This window comes from Stegastes partitus, unplaced genomic scaffold, assembly GCF_000690725.1.
Source record: "Stegastes partitus isolate 25-593 unplaced genomic scaffold, Stegastes_partitus-1.0.2 Scaffold325, whole genome shotgun sequence".
NCBI classification, from domain to species: domain Eukaryota; kingdom Metazoa; phylum Chordata; class Actinopteri; family Pomacentridae; genus Stegastes; species Stegastes partitus.
The window spans coordinates 95805-114393 of NW_007578056.1; the positions used below are offsets into that span (position 1 = coordinate 95805).

At 41.6% G+C, this 18589-nt stretch overlaps 1 protein-coding gene across 1 annotated transcript; it reads left to right on the forward strand.

The window, feature by feature from the left end:
• The first annotated feature begins 341 nt into the window (after window positions 1–341).
• hrob (homologous recombination factor with OB-fold) lies at window positions 342–18201 on the forward strand. Its single transcript, XM_008283732.1, has 10 exons — window positions 342–544; window positions 710–760; window positions 905–1864; window positions 1996–2079; window positions 6931–7065; window positions 10749–10857; window positions 13896–13981; window positions 14075–14197; window positions 14319–14508; window positions 17763–18201. The coding sequence occupies exons 1-10, from the start codon at window positions 533–535 to the stop codon at window positions 17816–17818; spliced, it is 1806 nt and encodes a 601-aa protein (XP_008281954.1). The 5' UTR covers window positions 342–532; the 3' UTR covers window positions 17819–18201.
• The last annotated feature ends 388 nt before the right edge of the window (window positions 18202–18589 follow it).

An 18589-nucleotide genomic window follows, 5' to 3' on the forward strand; every position in this document is an offset into this window, starting at 1 on the left:
TTTTTGTTATTGTACAAACTTTTCCCTTTTCTATTTTTATATCAGTGTTATTCAAGTTTATTTGCGTGCCTTTTATTTTCTCACTCAGCTACATTATAAATTAGGTTTCCATACCTCTGTGGACTCTGAGTTTGAATAAAGGTTGAATCAATGAATGAATAGACAAAATAATTAAATTAAATATTTAATTAATGAATGTAAAAAAAAAAAAGCATGACGTGTGAGATTTGATGCGGAGTGAATCATCTTGTATTGCTTCTACACGCTTTGTATAAATACGCGTGACGTCATTACGTCATGTTTGGACGTCATTACGTCGTGTTTGAACGTCCGGCGCGATACCCAGCAGCAGGAGCAGCAGAGAAAAACTTAAGTTAGCCTACTAGCTAATCGGGTTTTCTCGCTACAGTAAAGGAATTGATAAAAGAAATGAACTCATATTTACACGCCGATATTGAATGGCATTGTGTGTCTTATTAAGTTTGGTGTATTTCTCCAAACTTGTCCAAAACGGCTTTCATCGCGATATCTCATGACTGTGATGGTAAGTGAGCCAAACTTAGCTTAATGTGCTAACAACACAGTCACCAATCACACATAACAGGAGTAAATGACACTTTTTCGGAGTTTATGGGGCCATTTTTTTTTTGTTGCTAAGTAGCATCTGGACATTTATTGCCGTGAAGACATTTCATTGCTTCTGTTTCAGACTTGCAAATTAAGTGGCCTGTTCAGCATTGGCGAGGACTTTGATGATGAGGTGATTCCCAGCAGGCTTCTACACACCTGATTTCCACTGTTACTTAATTGTCAGTGTTCTGTAACATAATGATGCTCCTTCTGTTCGCCTTCCCTCCCACTGTGTCTGTGTGTGTGTCTGTGTGTGTGTCTGTGCGTGTCCCAGGACCTGCTTGGGACAGACTGGGCTGCCTGCTCAGCGTCTGGACCAGCCGATGTGGCAGCTGCTGTGTCATCCTGTGCCCTGCGTGCTTCCTCGGTCGCTCACGGAGAGCCGGAGAACAGTTGCCTTCAGCAAACTGGAAGGAGATCAGCTTCCCCGTGTGGTGGCACAGCATCAAGGAGCGGCACGCACACTGCTGCTGCCGCTGCTGCTGCTGCTGAGGATGCTGGACGAGCTGTTGCTTTCGGTTTGAGGCAGCTCTCCTCCTCCTCCTCCTCTGCTCAGCTTCCTCCTCCCACCACACTGCCAAATTTGGCATCACAACAAAGTCTTGCAAAGGCGCCGCTGAAGCCCTGCGCAGCTCAGGATGATTTCGATGACTGGGATGTTGACCTGGCAGACCTGGATGAGTGCGACAGCCAAATGGAGCCTCAACCTCCTGCTCCCGCTGCACCTGCTGCCCCCACGGTCACGCCTTCATCTTCTGCCAAAACGCTGCGACCCTCGACCTGTGGAGGGCCGCTACCTGATCGGACCCTTAGGGAGCTCAGCAAGACTTCCAGCTCATCTAGTCGTAACCTTCCTCCTCGGGCACTTTCTGTTTTGCAGCCTGTAAACCCCCGCCCCGCTCCGCCGCAGAGTCCTGGTGTTTTCCCCGGCCGTGCCGCGACCTCTCCTGCCCCCAGCCTCTTTTCCAGGACGCTGCAGCAGCCACATAATCCACGAGTAACTCCAAGACCCTCCCCTCAGACCGGCAGACTTTTTGAAACAGTCTCTCCAGCGTCCTCTTCCTCTCCCTCCTCCAGTTTAAGCCCTCATCCACTTCACACACCGGTCCTCACCAATCGCCTCGTGCAGCTCGTATCAGCATCCAATAAGCTTCCCAAGAAGAGACCTCGCTCTGAGCCTCACCGAACCAGGACGCGACGCTTTCCTGGTCCTGCAGGACTTTTACCACAGCAGGTAGGTCTCATAGCATCTCCCTCTGCCCCTTTTGATCAGTGAATTAAATGAATCACTATTCAAGAAATATGTCAGGTATGTGTTTGTCTTTCACCACGGTGACATTTAGTGATTTCAATCTTCTTTCTCAGCCTCAGGGTCAGAACCTGGAGGAAATCGTGGTTTCTGTTCCTCAGACTCCTGCTCACGGGGTTGTGGCCCGTATACCCAGCCAGGTAAATAAAACACATAAAAGCATTCACCGAAATCCTGACAGATCTTCAACAGATGATGATTTTATTTTCAGCCAATCAGTGTGTAGTTTTCCTAATTAAAAATTCAAATGTCAGATAACAGTGGAAACAATGTCCCAGAGCCAAAGTTGACATCATGTTATGTCCAATAAACAGACCAAAAGTTAAAATGTTCAGTTGAGCAGCATATAAGACACAGACAAACAGTAATATTTATTCTAGAGAAACTATAAACCGCAAATTACTGGAAATTTTAATTAAAAAACGACTTGCCGAATAATGTCACGTCGATTGTTACAACTGTAATGCTGTAATTATTCCACTAGTTTGTTGGATTGTGTTACAAACAGGAATAAATTAGAGTTCAGCTCTGCCTCCTTCAGGATCACCAACTCAGGAACTAAAATAACTCTTCAAATCTACCGTCAGACTCCCCTTCTTTAGTTTGACGTTGTTAAACAGCTGTAAAATCACAGCAGCAGGATCCAAACTGTCTCCAAACTGAGTGAAGGGCTGAGCGCAATTTACTTTAGTGACCCACCGGTGGTAACTTCATGAATTATTGACATCCTCTGATGTGTCATTGTGACCGTACATAGCTTCACTGATTCCACAGCGAAATCACTTACAACAAAACAGTCGTGTTCAGGATAAATCCAGCCCCATCACGGCTGCAGCTACAGTTTTATTCTCAGGAAAAGCACGACTGTCATTTTCTCTAAAGAATATCATTATATTGTTCTGTTGTATGAAGTGGATTATTGCAGGGATTTGTCAGTTTTGCTGCTTAAATGCTGCAGTATTTACAGTCATTGGAATTATTGCAAGAATGGAACTTATCTAATTACTTAAATGAGACAACAGATGGTCGGCCGAATAATGAAAACACAGTTTATTATCCTCAGTCTAATGGCTGCTGCAGATACTTTAGTTGGGTTTGTGCAAAGTGTTTTTTTTTTTAAGTACGGCAGGAATTCCAATGTTTCCTGAACCCTCAGTTAAATGCAAATGCTCATCAAAATTATTCAACAAAAATGACACTACGGTGTACTTGCCAATATGCCTTTATATTTAGGGTGATGTAATATTCTCCTTTCGAATTTCACAGAGGGAAGTTTTTTTTCTTCTATCAAATTCATTTAAAGTGTTGCATCATTCAAATTACCAGAAAATACAGAAAGTACAGAAACGAAATGAAACCAAAATGAGAATCTTAGTGGAGTCTGGATATTTAGACAGATTTAATTTGAGATATCATGCTGTGAACTTTTACCAAAACGATACAGGGGAATGGAAATGTAGTTTTTAGTTTAATGGCAATTACAAAATTCTACTGCTTTTGTTTCAGAAACAATTTATTTTTTCCTCTGGAAAGTCGACAACGTGTACATTTTTCACTGGAACTACTTTCAGTTAAAGAAACAGACCTTATTTCTCAGTGGCAGGCTGTGCATTTTACTCTGAGGCCCTCAGTGGCATCCTATCTTATCAAACCACCTCTTAACACCGTCGTAATGAGGCCACGGCTATAGAAACCATCAGTATGATACAGAAAGGCAGTAGAACAGGATGTTCACAATTCAACACGTTTCCATTAACTGCAGCCACAGCTGCACCATACACATCTCATCTAGTAGGAGCATCAATATCAGCCCAATAAAATAAAAAATATACATATTTTACTCACCAAAACTTGTGATGATTTGAACACAAAATCCATCCTCCTTTCTTTAATCATTCAGTCACTCTGCTGAGCAGGTAATCCGTATGTTTCACTTCCAACAATAAGTCCTGTTCTATTGCCATGGAGGCTAATGCTGAAAGTCGGGTCTGTCCAGTCATGTTTCTGGCATAAGTTTCAATTCGCTGTAGGGCTGAGAATGTCCGCTTGCTTAACACACACAAAAAAAGTAAATCTTTTACGATAATGTTTTAGCTTGTGCAAGTTGCTGCAGATAGCTAGCTTTGGCTGAGCTCTCTGACCATCCAATCAGAAGACGTGGAAATGCTGACGTTATTGTAGGCCAGCTAGCCAGCCCTGAAACCATCATCTCTAAATCTGATTGGTTAAAGCAACAGTGTCATTACAATGCATTTCAAGCTACAGGGGCCTGCACTTTTGATTCTGAAGATCTCAGGGCAGATTTCTTTGACCCTGGCAACACATGATGGCCGAATATAAGCATACAGCCCAGAGACACACTATGGAATGAAGAGAACAGACTGCTATCATGTGAAATTATGTGAATAATGTGAAAAAAATAATTAATGGGAAACTATTACAACATATGTCAGTGATTCTAATAGAGTTTAGGCCAGCAGAGAAGGCCTTGCTGACCCTGATGGCACACCACTGCTTTTTCTACAGTCTGTAGTTCGGTCTATGAGCCAAATACATGCCAGTTTAACCCCTGGTCACTCGTGATCTCCTGTGTTTCAACCCTGCTGAGCTGCTGCTGGTCGCTGAGCTACAGCACACAGTGTTACCTTCAGGACCTCCTGGGGAAATGTTACTTTAAAGTTTAAACTGCTTTTGTTCCCTGAAACAAACAGAAGTGGTTTTCAAATCAAAGAGAGCAGAACATGTCACAATAGCCTTCTCTTTCTGCTTCTCAAGGAGTGCACTGGGGGATAAACTGCGCAGAATAAGAAAAGAGGAAGGAGATGCTGGAAAGAAGAGCGTTCATGTTTTGATCACAGTATAACAAAAGATATGTAGCACAGTCATTCTTTTTTGTGTGCAGAACAGAACAGAGGAGCAATAACTGATCGTTTTCCTGCCTGCAGCTAACAAGACTTTGTCTGTTTCCAACATGACTGTTTGGGATTCACAACAAAAACCTTCAGAAAAACCTTTGTTTTCCTACTTAATAATTACAACATGCTGAGATTTGTGTTATCTGACGTGAAGGCAGACTTACTGTCTGTTTTGATCTTCCACATGTTCCAAGATGCCGTTTTTCCTTCTTCTTTGTATTGCTTCAGAGGTAAATGAAATTACAGAAATGACATGAAAATCAACAGTGTGAGGTCAGTAAACAGATGTTTTGGCCACATGGGGGCAGCGGTAACTAGACATGAGAACAGTACTGACATCAGCTGTTGTGCTGACATGGAAAACTTGTTGGCAAACAGTTGCTGATTTACACATCCAGCTTATTAGTGACATGTAAAGTCAGTCTGTTGATTGGTGCATTGTTTTCACACGATACATACAAATAGTAATTATAGCCGCTTTAACCCTCTGACATCTGAGCAGCTTTTTGCTACTGTCACATTTTTCTCACTGTGGGCTCATTTTCTGTGTAATACAAAGTTCTGAACCTAAATGGAAACAGTACAAACATGGCTTCAAGTCGGCAGAACTCAACAATGTCTCTTGTGCAGTATAATAGACTAATACTGCCATAAATGACAAAAAGAAATAACAAAAGTTACATTTCTTTGATTATTAATTTTATAAAAACTGAAGAAAGCTGGGATCAACAATTTTCCTCTAGTTCCCACATGTCTCACCAATGCTGGGTAAAATGTTAAGCTCCTCATTCTACAGATATTTGACCATTTATTTTTATGCAACCTCTACAAACTAAGTGTTTTTCACACTACCCTGCATATCAACTGTAGAAAGATATTTCACAGTGCTGACTGTATCTTCCAAAAAAAATTGTTGCACCATTTTTGAGCCATGCTGCATTTATTTTATGGCTTGAGTATGTTTTATTTTCTTCAATACTTGTCTTTAGTCTGCAGCCTGCACCTGAAAAGTCTCAACGCTGAGTCACTTGAGTGCACATTTTTTTAGTTTTTTAATCGGATCTGATTGGTGCTAACAGTCTATTTGTGGTGATTTTTTGTGAGATATCCATCCATTATCTATACACCGCTTAATCCTCACTAGGGTCATGGGGGCTGGAGTCTATCCCAGCTGACTTAGGGTGAAGGCAGGGGACACCCTGGACAGGTCACCAGTCTATCACAGGGCTACACTTAGAGACAGACAACCAAGCACACTCACATTCACACCTACGGACAATTTAGAATCACCAATTGTTGTCAACATGTTTTTGGACTGTGTGGGAGGAAGCCGGAGAACCCGGAGAGAACCCACGCTGCACGGCGAGAACATACAAACTCCACGCAGAAAGATCCCGGTGCCCCCACCGGGATGTGAACCGGCGAACTTCTTGCTGCGAGGCTATCATATATTTTATGATATATTGCGACATGCCACAAATGATTAGTTCAAACACTGTCTGAAAAGTTGGAAATCCGATTGTTCTTTCTGTTTTTACAGTTTCTGCCTCTAAAACAATAATTTTGGTGATTTCTAAAACCAATAACAAATTCCTTAAATAAAGTCTGCTCCAAAAACAGCCAGAACACATTGCACCTTATTTCATTTGTACACATTTAAGTCAACATCATGACGCCATCAATAAACAAGATTTTTGCACAATAAACGTCCACCATTGCAGACAACAATAATATTCTGAAAGTTGCAATATCTGGGTTTTCTGTTGCTCAGAAGTTGGTCTGTGTGTGCACACAAACCAATACAATTTCCCCTCCACCTCAAATGTTGCTCCAAAGGGATCAGGAGACATCTACAATTATCACTGCTGGATGGTCACAGTCTATGACTTGCAGCCACTTCTGTTCTGTTTCGTTGCCTTAAAGATGTTTACAATGCCTCTTTAAAGAATTTGCAACTTCCTGATTTCACAAATCCTCCAGTGGGTTTTGGTAGTTCAGAGGGATAGAGATCAAGAGTTACATCACTGCAGTAGCTGTTTTTTGTTAGTTAACAAACAGTTTGGCTTTATTTTTAAGGGCTCCAGCTCACAGACGGAGGAGGATGAGTTCAGCGGTGGCGCCTGGGCAGCGATGAAAGCAGAGATGGGTTTGGATGAGAGGAATCCGTCATGCTTCCTGCACTCCTACAGTGTGGTCATGGTGCTTCGCAAGGTAAGCTCTCATTATCATAACAAATCCACTGTTGTTCAAACACAAACTGCAGGAAGAGTCTGTTGCACCGTTGTCTAAGCATGGATATTTAGGTCAAGCAGTTTCTTTAAAGTTACTTATCCTCCATCATCGCAGCCTTGGTGTCGCAGCTGGAGGTCTATTGATATAATCAGGACAAATGACGGCGCTGCACCGGAGGTGTTTTGTGATTACAAACAGTGCGATCAGTCATCAATCACGCTAATGGAGACTGGGCCGTTGTTCTGCTCTCTGTGCAACTACCGGAGGCGGCCTCTGTGGAGCAGCTTTGAGTGGCAGCCGTCCTGAGTACTTACACATGTTGGTTTCTGCTGTGTTTGCTTGTCACCGACTCCATTTACATGCACAGAGTCACTGGCAGGACGCTGGCTAAGCTCATTCAGGTTAAGCTGTTTACATGAATGTCAGCTTTCCAAAATCCTTGTTTGCATGAATAAACAAATTAGCACACAGCCCTAACATGTTCCATCTAATGCAGTGGAAAGAAAGGATGATCCCAGTAGTAAATCCTGCTCGCTGCTGTTTATTTATTGACACCGGAGCATTTTCCTACCTCTGTGTTGGTGCTCGTAAAGAGAGAGGAGCAAGATTTAAAGCTGAGGTGATTAGATATTCAGTAGGTACAACCTGAGATCTTATTGATTTAGGGTTTGAGTTACCTTTGAAAACAACAGGGAGCAGTAATTTGTCAGAATGACTAAACACCCCTCAGTTAATCTTAAATAAATAAAAGTGCAGCTGTGTGTGTTGCTGTGCTCCTAATTACTGGCTCAACTTCATGGCAGGCACAGCAACTATCAAAATGGTTATAGGTGTAATGTCAAGCTGTGTGTGGATGCAGTGTGAGGCTGAAGTACAGAAAGTATGACGTTTTACTGATGTTCATATACGATATTTTTAAAGTTATGTGATCCCAGCAAAAATAAAAATGTTTAGCCATGAACCTTAAAGTTCTCTTAGATTGAATATTTTTTCAAATGATTGTTGTAGCTATAACATTTAAAATGGTAAAAACTGCCCATATAGTTAGTTAGGGTCCTAATGTTAATTTTTAAATCACGTAATGAAGTAATTTGTTGAGAGTATACAGTATTGTAAGGTCTTAACCTGAATTTTATCATGGTATATTTAAATGTCATGTAATATTGTAGCGCCTTGGGTGTGATATTTAAACTTTGTCGGTAAATTCATGAGGCCACTTTTATTTCTGTATTTGAAAGCACTTTGGTTCAGTGGCTGTTTTAAATGTGCTGCATAAATAGTGTTGACTTCACTTGACCAACACTCCAATATTCATCAATCAGCCAAACGTTAAAACCACTGACAAGTGAAGTGAATAAGATTAATTATCTCATTATAATGGCACCTGTCAGCGGGTGTGATATATTATGCAGCCAGTGAACAGTCAGTTCTAGAAGTTGATGTGTTGGAAGCAAGAAGAATTGGCAAATGTAAAGAGCTGAGCGACTGGGAGAGATATCTGGACAAGCTTGGTCAGAGCATCACTCCAGCGGCAGTCGTTGAGTGGTGTACGCAGAGGGTGTTCCTCGTCAAAGGTGCTGCTTCTCAACTGGTAAACTGGTGACAGGGTGTCCAAGGCTCACTGATGAAAACCTTCGTGCTGCTGTGGTAGAAAGGTGTCAGGAAACAGAGTGAATAACAGCTTACTGTATATGAAGCTCTGAAGCTGCAGAACAATCACAGTGTCCATACTTACACCAGTCCACAACCAAAAGCTCCTACAGTGGCAAATGGACCACAGAGCAATGTAAGAAGGTGGCTTGGCCTGAGGAATCAGGTTTTCTTTTCTGTCATGTGTTATTTACTTGGGGAAGAGGTGGCAGCAGGATGCAAGATGGGAAGAAGCCTGTGGAGGCACTGTGATGGTCTGAGTTAAGTTCTGCCGAAAAGCCTTGGGTGGATATATTGCTGTTAAAAATTAAACCGAATAAAAATATATGAACAGATTAAGCAGAAGACAGAGGACATGCATGTTAGACAATGTCTTGTACGTGAGCCGAACCTCTTCCTGTTTTGTTTGTTACACGGTTACTCTGGTTTCTCGTAGCGCTCATGTCTTGCGCCTTTTACTCAAGACATCCCTGGGGAGTGACTCCAACAAATATAGCCCGTTTTTGGCAGGATTTGTCGTCTGGTGGAGCCGTATTTTTCTCAGAATTTCCTCAAGGGGAAGAGTACGGTGCCTGTGTGGTGTTGAACACCGCAGTGACCTGAGGAGGCGTTTGCACAGTCTACAGGCAGTTCCATGATGCCGAGCTGTGAGCATCATGGGGGTTTGGCTACCAACTGGCCACCATGACAGAGACGACTATTCGGGTCATTGGTTTGCAGCCAGTGCTCATATTTTCAAGACAAGCTGTACTCTAGTTTGACAGTTTTCCCAACTCCAGGTGTCTTGTGGAACCGAGCCATTTGTGACGGAAAAATCACGTCTGTAGTTGGGAAAAACTGACAGTCCTTGGAAGAAAGTAATGGTTAATGCATTGATCGATAATGCTGAGGACTATTTGGTGAGAAAAAGGAGTAAAATTGACATCCCAACCCTGCACTCCTGTTGATGTTACTTTGAGACCTACCGAAACATGGCTGCAGACCACGTTCACGCCTTCATGGCAGCTGTATTCACATATCAGCACAATGCAGCTCCCTGCCACACTGCAAACATTGTTCAGGTAGGGTTTGAGAAACATGACGAGGAGTTTAAGATGCTGACTAGGCCTCCAAATGATCTGTATCTCAATCTGATTGAGCATCTGTGAGTCCAGGCTTCAACAAGTCAGAGCTGGGTCACTCCGTCTTCAATCATCAAATTTTAAAACAATCCCTGCTCAACCATCTCTGGTTTGCCTAAAATATTTATAGCATAGAATATGGACATTTATAAAGATATTTGTGAAATTTTTAGCTGGATATATTCAATATTTGAATATATACATACATTTATATATTTTTTAACTTGCTGCTCAATCCACTGTCAACTTGTTGTTTTTTTTTTTTACACGTTTGAATTTGTGGCTAAGTTCGGATGTCAATATCTCAGCTCCTATTAAAGATAAAAGCCTGAAATTTTCACTATTATTTCTCATCAAGTCGTTGTTTCAGAATCTGAAGAGCTGATCAAATATTCTCTGATTCTGGGTACGTTGAAATATGAAAAAGTAATATTAATTCCACCATTTGAATTCCCATTTTTGAGCACGTAACAAAACATTATCTCAGAAAGCACCTGATATAACTGTCTAAAATGTTGCAGATGCTATTTTCAATATTGATAATGTGTGATAAAAGTTTCAAGCAAATCAGAAAGAATGATTTAAGATGGAATAATCCAGCTTTTCTGGCAGCATGAGTGGGACCTCCACAATATGAACCAGTGTGGTTTTAATGTTATGGCTGATTCGTTTTTTTATCTTATTATCATATATGACACAAAAAAGCTTCACATCGTTAGATTTTACAAGCTTGACTGAGTAAACTTGACATGTTTGCTGGAAACGTTGCGCAAAAGATTAATTATCCAAGTGGCTGCCAGTTAATTTAGACTGTCAGTTAATCAATCAATTAACCAATCAAACGGAATCTAATGAATGTGGTGGGGTTTTTTTTTTTCCTCCTCCACTCAGGCTGCACTGAAACAACTGGCAAGAAACAAAGTGCCCAACATGGCTGTGCTTCTGAAGAGCATCATCCACACACATGCTGATGCCAAGGCTGTATTTAAAGACCCTACAGGTAGTCCGCACACACACACACACACACACACACACACACACACACACACACACACACACACTGATAGAGCTGATACAAAACACTCCAGAATCTGAGGGCCCTGTTGTAAAGTAAAGAAATTTGGGTGAGCTAACGAGGAAGGTTGCTCCACATGGTCCGAGAGCAAAGTCCAGCCTTTGTAACATCCTTTGTTACACTCAGACACACAAACGTGTACACGAAATACACTAATCCAGTCCACCTGCCTCTGCAGCAGGAAGCCTCGACTAGTTTCCCGCCTTAAGCCTTCACCCTTTTGTCTGATCCACCTCTGAGCTGAGCCGGTTGCCATGGCCCCCAGAGAGCAGCCACATGAGGTGTACTGATTATCAGCGCTCAGGAGAGGATGTTGTACTCAACAGAGGACTTAAGTGCTTATTAGTGATTCAATAGCAGTAGATTGGCATTAGTGGTGGGTGGGTATTAAGTGCTTCTGACACCACGAGGGACCGTTCTCTCAGTAATGTGCCTCCCACCTGCTGGACAGTTTGCAGCTTTTTTCCCTGCAGGCACTTTTCTGTGAGGCTGCTGTGAGCCTGTGGTGACTCCAGCCCAATAGTGCTGGGAAAGTAATTGACAGAAGCAAATAAATCAACAAATTAGCGGCTCAGGGCGTTTATCCATTTTTCTCTCCTGCTTTTTAACCTCTGAACTCCAAGTAGTTTCTGGCTTTTAGCTGCTGTCATATTTTTTACTCACTGTGAGCTGATTTCTTACTGTGATATAAAATCGTGCACCTCCATGGAAACAACACAACCGTAGTTACAAGGAGGGAGAACTCAGAAATGTGTTTTGTGAAGTATGACTAAGTTAGAATTCCATAAATCACAACTTGCATTTAATTAGTTACTTTATTTAATTACGTAGAATTACAAAAACTTCTTCCCATACTTGTCTTGTATTTAAAACAGCCTGCAGTTCTGCCCAAAACTTCCTTCATTATCTGTGAAGTGACTTTTGTCAAAACTGAGCTGAGTGCATAATCTTTTATTTTTTATTTTTTTTACAGACTCCGATGAGATCAAATGGTTAATTTTTGGCAAATGTCTAAATGAGACTTGTTAGTTATTTCTCACGTTTACACTTTTGAAGCAGATGCTACTCCTTGTAAAATGTACAGGTGTGGAGAATTATAATTTGTTAATAAAAGCTATTTTGAGGTTTTATTTGTCAAAAATAACGACAATAAACTGGATTTGTGATGATAAATGAGTTGCTGGCTATTTCGCCTGAGCTATTAAATCGAATTAACTATTTAATCAGTCATGATAACTCATTATTCAGTTTGAGTATTTATTTTTTTTAAATATATGTCAAAATTCCAGCTTCTGATATGTGAATATTTTCTGATTTCTCTCCTCCTTTATGAACTCAACATCCTTGAATTGTGGACAAACAAGAGATGTGTCATCTTTGGCTTTGGGAAACCATGATCAACATTTTTCTTTCTTCTCTGACATTTTCAGCCCAAGCAACTAATCGATTAATAAGTAAAATAACCACCAGATCAGTCAACAGTGGAAATAATTGTTTGCTACAGCCCTAATGGAAAAGGCTTTTTTTTACCCTGAAAGAAACTTTACTTCTCATATCTCTGAGTCATTGCTTTATGAGTGAGTTCATGTTTGGTTGTTATTTTGTGCATACACTTGAGGACACACATGCACAGCGGTGATGTGATACATATTCATGCTGAAGGATTCGTGCTATTTCACCAGCGGATGGTGGTTACACATCCCGAAAAATAAAAATGAGTCAATAAAGGGAAGGGAAGAAAAGGACCGCTGACTAACAGACATGAACGTAAATAATGCAGGATTTAAAATATTTTTAAAAATTCATTCATGATGTCTGTCTGGCCTGAAGGATACATGCAGCGTGTTTGGGTTACTTTAAACGTAACATTTTTACCAGAAAATGCCGCAGGGCTTCTTCAAGACAATATTTAAGAAAAGGACAAACACGTGAAGATAATAAAGAGGTTTAATCCTCTGAACCCCAAGTGGTTTCTGGGTGTATTTTCATTTATTTTTCGCTCCTGTCACATTTTTACTCACGGCAATATAAAGTTCTAAGAGCACAACCATGTCTAGAAGTAGATAGAACTGAAAAAGTTATGACAGTTAAAATGCCATAAATCATATCAAAGACAAAACAAAAAAACAAAGCAAAAGTTTAATTTCTGGGATTTTTTTTTATTTATTCAAATACAATTTAAAGAAAAAAAAAAAGCAACAACCTGGAATCAAAAGTCCAACATTTTTCCAAATTTTAGCAGTACTGGAAGAAATTGTTGGCTTCACTTGTGTAGATATTTTACTAGTTAGAGTTTTAGTCTGTTCTCATATTTGGATTATAACGGTTTTGTGTAAAGACAGTCTGCAGTTCACTCGAAGAGTTCCTGAATTTTTTTATGTGACCGTTGGTGGCCTCTGTGTCACTAATGGCGTCCAGTTGCACTAAAGAATCTTTGGTTATTTACAGAATCTAATGAGAGCAAATGGTTTATTTTTTGTGTATTTTCAAACGAGACATGTCGGGAATAAAGTGATTAAATGAAATACGATGATGATTTTAACATCGGATTTGGTTCATTTTCTTAAAAAGAACTCATTCTTTCATCAGAAGGTTGAAAATACAACTATTCTTCTTGTTTCCACTGTTTCTGTCTCTGATGAATGCTGGTGATTTGTTGTATTTTCATTTTCTAGTTTATTTTTTTAAAGATACCATGATTTTCAAGCCTGTCGACAGGTTCGTATTTAGATTTCGAGTACTCACTAATGTGTATTTAAACGCTATTTCATGTTTTTATGCACTGATCTACATTTTGTTATGATAGTTAAACTGGTCGTTTCACTTTTGCACGAACTGAAGGTGATGTTCATTCCCCTTGGCTTTAGACTGTTGCAGCTGACCTCCAGTACATCTTGTGCTTCTATCCAGCCATTTTTTTTTAAACAGTGTGCTGCTTACTCTCATTCTGTCGCACTCTCAAGGGGAGATTCAGGGAACTGTGCATCGGCGTCTCTTAGAGGACAGAGCGGAGGAGCTGAAGGTCGGAGCTGTGCTGCTGCTCAAACAGGTAACACTCACTGCCCTCCACCATAAAGAATATCGCCCCTGCAGTGTCGTGCTCGAGCTTGACCTGAATATATTACCTTGCTCATGTGAACAGGTGGGCGTGTTCTCTCCCTCCCATCGTAACCATTACCTGAACGTGACTCCCAACAACTTGCTGAGGATCTACGCCCCCGATGGCGTCAGTCTGTCCTCCACTCAGCTCCCCCCGCTGGTCCTGGTGAGCCGCTATCAGCTGAGAATAGCACCATTGCATTCCAGCACATATTACGTCTCTCGTCCAGAAAAATGTTCTGTCAAGCTGTCATGTGTCCCTCTGAAACATTTTTATCCATATCCAGGAGCCGCTGCTGCTGTCACCCGCTCGGCGTCCCGGCGTCCTCCGGGGGCCGGTGTCTCGCATGCAGCTGGTGTTCGACGAAGAAGACGAGGAGGGAAGAGAGCCTGGAGGTCCGGCTGACACTCGCTCCAGCAGAGGCCCCCGGGAATGTGCCAGGGACCCAACACCACAGGAACCGGGCTGGGATGCAGGTGGGGCCCCGTGAATGTAATCAGAGTCGTAGTGAGGCCGGGGAGAGATGAATTCTGGTCACATCCTGAGTTTGCCAAGTGTCACGCTGCAGTATAATTTGGCTTCCCTGAATGAAACATAAACGCTGTCTGGTAATGTTGTGAGATATTAACATTTGGCTGTCCTCCCAAAGCCAGAGGAAGTGTAGCAAAACAAGGGCTGTGTAATAAAGAGGCTTCTGATTTGCACTGCAGATGCAAAAAAAACAGCGTTAACATTTTTGATTAACCTGTTGATTTCTTCTTATTATTCAGTTAGCACAAAATATAGATAGATAGATAGATGGATAGATAGATACATAGATAGATAGATAGATAGATAGAAATACCTTATTAATCCCCAAGGGGAAATTTTGTACCGCCCAGCACAAGGTGTCAGAGCCTTACGTTGTATTTTAAATCTTTCCTCTTTGTCTGACTGGCAGCAGTTTGGGAACCAGACGAGTCTGAGAGCTCGTGTTTGGTGTGCTCTGCCAGAATGCGTCTGGCTCACCTCCCCTTCGAACAGATTACCATCCGCCCTTGCCTGTTAAGGGCCAATCATTATCATTTATCTAATATGGGCACGTTCGGTTCAGTGGCTGTTCAGAGGTTTGCCTTTGACGTACTTTCGTAGACAACCAAGATGGCTGCTGCTCTGGAACTCAGTGCTACAAAACAACCACACTTTATTTGCTTTTGTCCGTCGCTCAGCACTACATCATGTTTTGTTCCTCTGATTGGTTGTAGGTCTATGCCATTGCAAACAGCAGCATTTTGACAGCTTGGAAATTAAAAATAAACTCATAGGTTGCAGACTAGTTTGTATTTTTCACATTTTCTAGCAATGTCAGGAGAGATCAGCAGCCAACTCGTAAATATTTATCTAATAATGATATTGTGGAAGCCAAGTCAACACTTGAAGATCCTGAGAAACTAAACCTGGGTTAGCTTAGCGATGTGCTGTGCCATGTTGCGTGAAGCAAAGCCTGAGACATGATTTTCAGCTTAACACTTGGAGAAATAATTTTCTTTCGTCGTTTATCTGGATAATTAAACTCGAACCTGCCGTCTCAGTGGTCAAAAAGCTTGTTGTAACTTTATCTTTTCTAAAAGTTGACTAGACAAGCTCCTTGTCCCATTTCACTAATTGCACACCCTCCATTCCTTTCCTCAACTCCTTTCCTCACGTCTTGGTCCCTCCCACCAGAGATTCCAGTGAAGGAGGCGAGAGGATGTGAGAGGAGAGAGGAGTCGAGGCAACAGGTTTTTAACAAAATGAGACATCTTCACCTCGGAGTGTCAGCATAAAGCGACGTCAATTAAATATGACATGTGGCACAGCAGAACCACCAGTCCGTCGTCTTCTAATTACCTGCCACTGTGTTTTATGATCTCTGTCAGATGAGCAGGACAGTGTTCATGATGAGTTACAGCATATATTTTCACTTACCATTTAAGTCACAAGGCGGTAGAATGTGACGAGAATGTACAGATGTCATTTAAATGTTTTGCTTAACACGCACACATGCAGTGTTGGGTATAAAAAAAGACATGGCGCACGAAATAGAACTATACAAATAGAGAGTGACATATTAATATTGAATATCATACACACACATTTGTCTGTCTGGCTGCCCACACGGTTTGTGTATTCCAGCCACGTGTCGCCTCTTATATGTCACGGATGCGGAAAAGACTTAATCGAAGACACAGCGAGGATACAGACGCAGCTCCTCCGTCCTCTTTGCTCAATATGCATTTTAGGAAATGAGATGTCCTTTGTTATGATGCACCAAGATCGATTTTCATGTCACAAGACGGAGGACGGAGGAGTCAAGGAGGCTGAAATTAGTAACGTGAGATGAGCCTAAAGATTGTTTTCTGCTCACAGAACTGAGCGCTGATTGGCTCCTACGGATATAAAACACAAAAACAAATGGAGCAAGTTTAGATCCAGAATTTGCAGCAACCAATCATGTGTGTTGGTTTCATTTGAACAATGAGCTGCAGGTCTCCTCCCTCTGGACATTCTGAGTGTGGCTCAGTGGCGCAAAAATTATATTTTGAGAGGAAACGAAAGGACTCGGTGCTGAATTAAAAACACATTAAGGCATTGTTTTGTCTGTTCGTACTGTTATTGTGTCGCTGTAAAAATAAATCTTTATGTGGAGGGAACAGATGCCCATGTTGTAAATATTCAAAGGACAAATCCCCTGTGTGTCCCCCTGAAATCTACACTTACAACCACAACAGTGAAATGGCTCTAACGTCTGACCTTAACATTGTTCCATCAGCCAGACGGATCCGGGGCAAATATCGCATGAAGTTTCGTACAAACGTTCAGCATCCCCACATGATGATTTCAAATCTAACACCAGACCAGGATTACCATCAGAAATGTGAAAACTCTGCACGCTAGACTGAATACCCATAATGTGGAGCAATAATGGCGACTGAGGCTCCGGAGGTCGACGTTCACCCGCAGCTCGCAGAGTTGGCAGTTTGATCTCCAGCTCTTCCTGTCCACACGTTAAAGCTTCCAACAGTCAGAGCCGCGATTTGCATGCCACCGCTGTGTGGAAATGAGAGATAAAAACCGAACAAAAGTGCTACACGCAGTCCATTTACTCGATAAAACTGTTTTGATTTGGCTAACAACAAGACCTTTAATGTGACACCACCCTCCGGCCACACTTAACATTTTACCGCTCGGAGCACAGTCTAACAACGGGGAAAAGGCCTCACTTTGTTTTTCATCCTCCAACGGTTTTGTTCTTTATGTGTCGTGAGAATTATGGCTTGTTTTGTTTACAAAATCTGGTTAAAGCAAAAAGCATGTCATAGATGAGTCTTTCAAGGACTGTGGGAAAATTGAAAATGGGATTATTCTGTATTTTTTTACACTTTCTGGCTCTGAAAAGTTCTGTAACCTTATTGATTTTTTCTGTTTACCAAAGATGAAATGCCTTTAATTTAAAAAGTTTTGTGGCTCAAAGGGTTAACACTAAAAGAACGGCACATAATATTGAACTTCATTTTCAAATAATCTGGAGTTCAATTTTCCCATTAAATAATTCATTGATTCCAAGAAGTGTTGATAAATAATTAACTGACGCTTCCTCAAGGCCCAAGATGACGTCATCAGATGTCCTATTTTTTCTTTTTTCCAAACCAGTTGTGTGAATTAATTAATCAATTATTCAGACACTGTTTTAATGTCCTGTGTTGTGCAGATGACGACCTGGATGAACTACTGGGAGAGTTACCTGAGGACACCTACAGCCTTTGATGGACTGACTCTCCACTGGCTGATTGAGCTGAAACACTGTTTTCCTGACGTCACCTCTTCAAAAGAAAAAAACCCTTCTGACGACTGAAGAACTGGTGAAAATACGCATTACATGTGTTGAAAAGTTCTAATTTGTTGTTACTGTGCAACACGGATGGTTGTTGTGTTGCTGGAAACCAACATGTGCTTATTAATTAATCAGCTCCACATCCCATGTTTTTGTAAGGACTTTAGTTGGGACTGTTTGTGTATTAAGGATGGTCCTCTCACTTTTCCATTCATTCTTATCCATTGTCGTGCCTGCTTCAGTGTCCTTGAAATGGAAAACTACTCTAGACAACATTGATTTGCTAATTATGTTAAATGAAAGCAACGTGAGGCTGCTTTGTCTGCTGTGTTTTTCTGTTTTTGTCCTCGACCTCCATTTTCAGCAGTGACTTTGTCCCCAAGCCTCGACGTGGGGGAGCATAAACTGACCCTATTTGTTTACCGTACATTAAGAGGTGTATCGGAGGTTTTCGGGCAGGGATTTTGGCGAAGGTATTCTCACAGTAAACACGTGGGCTCCCTCACCAAGCAGTGTTTACCCAGCTCTATCTGCATCAGGGTGGAGTCGCACTGTGACTAACAGGCTCTTATGGAGGCTTTCCCAGCGGCATCTCATCCCCAGATCCAGACTCCTCCAGTAGCCCTGCCTCACTGTAACGGATTCAGGTTAATCCTCAGCCTCTTTGTCATTTTGAGCATGATGCAGCTGCTCTAGAGCGCCCG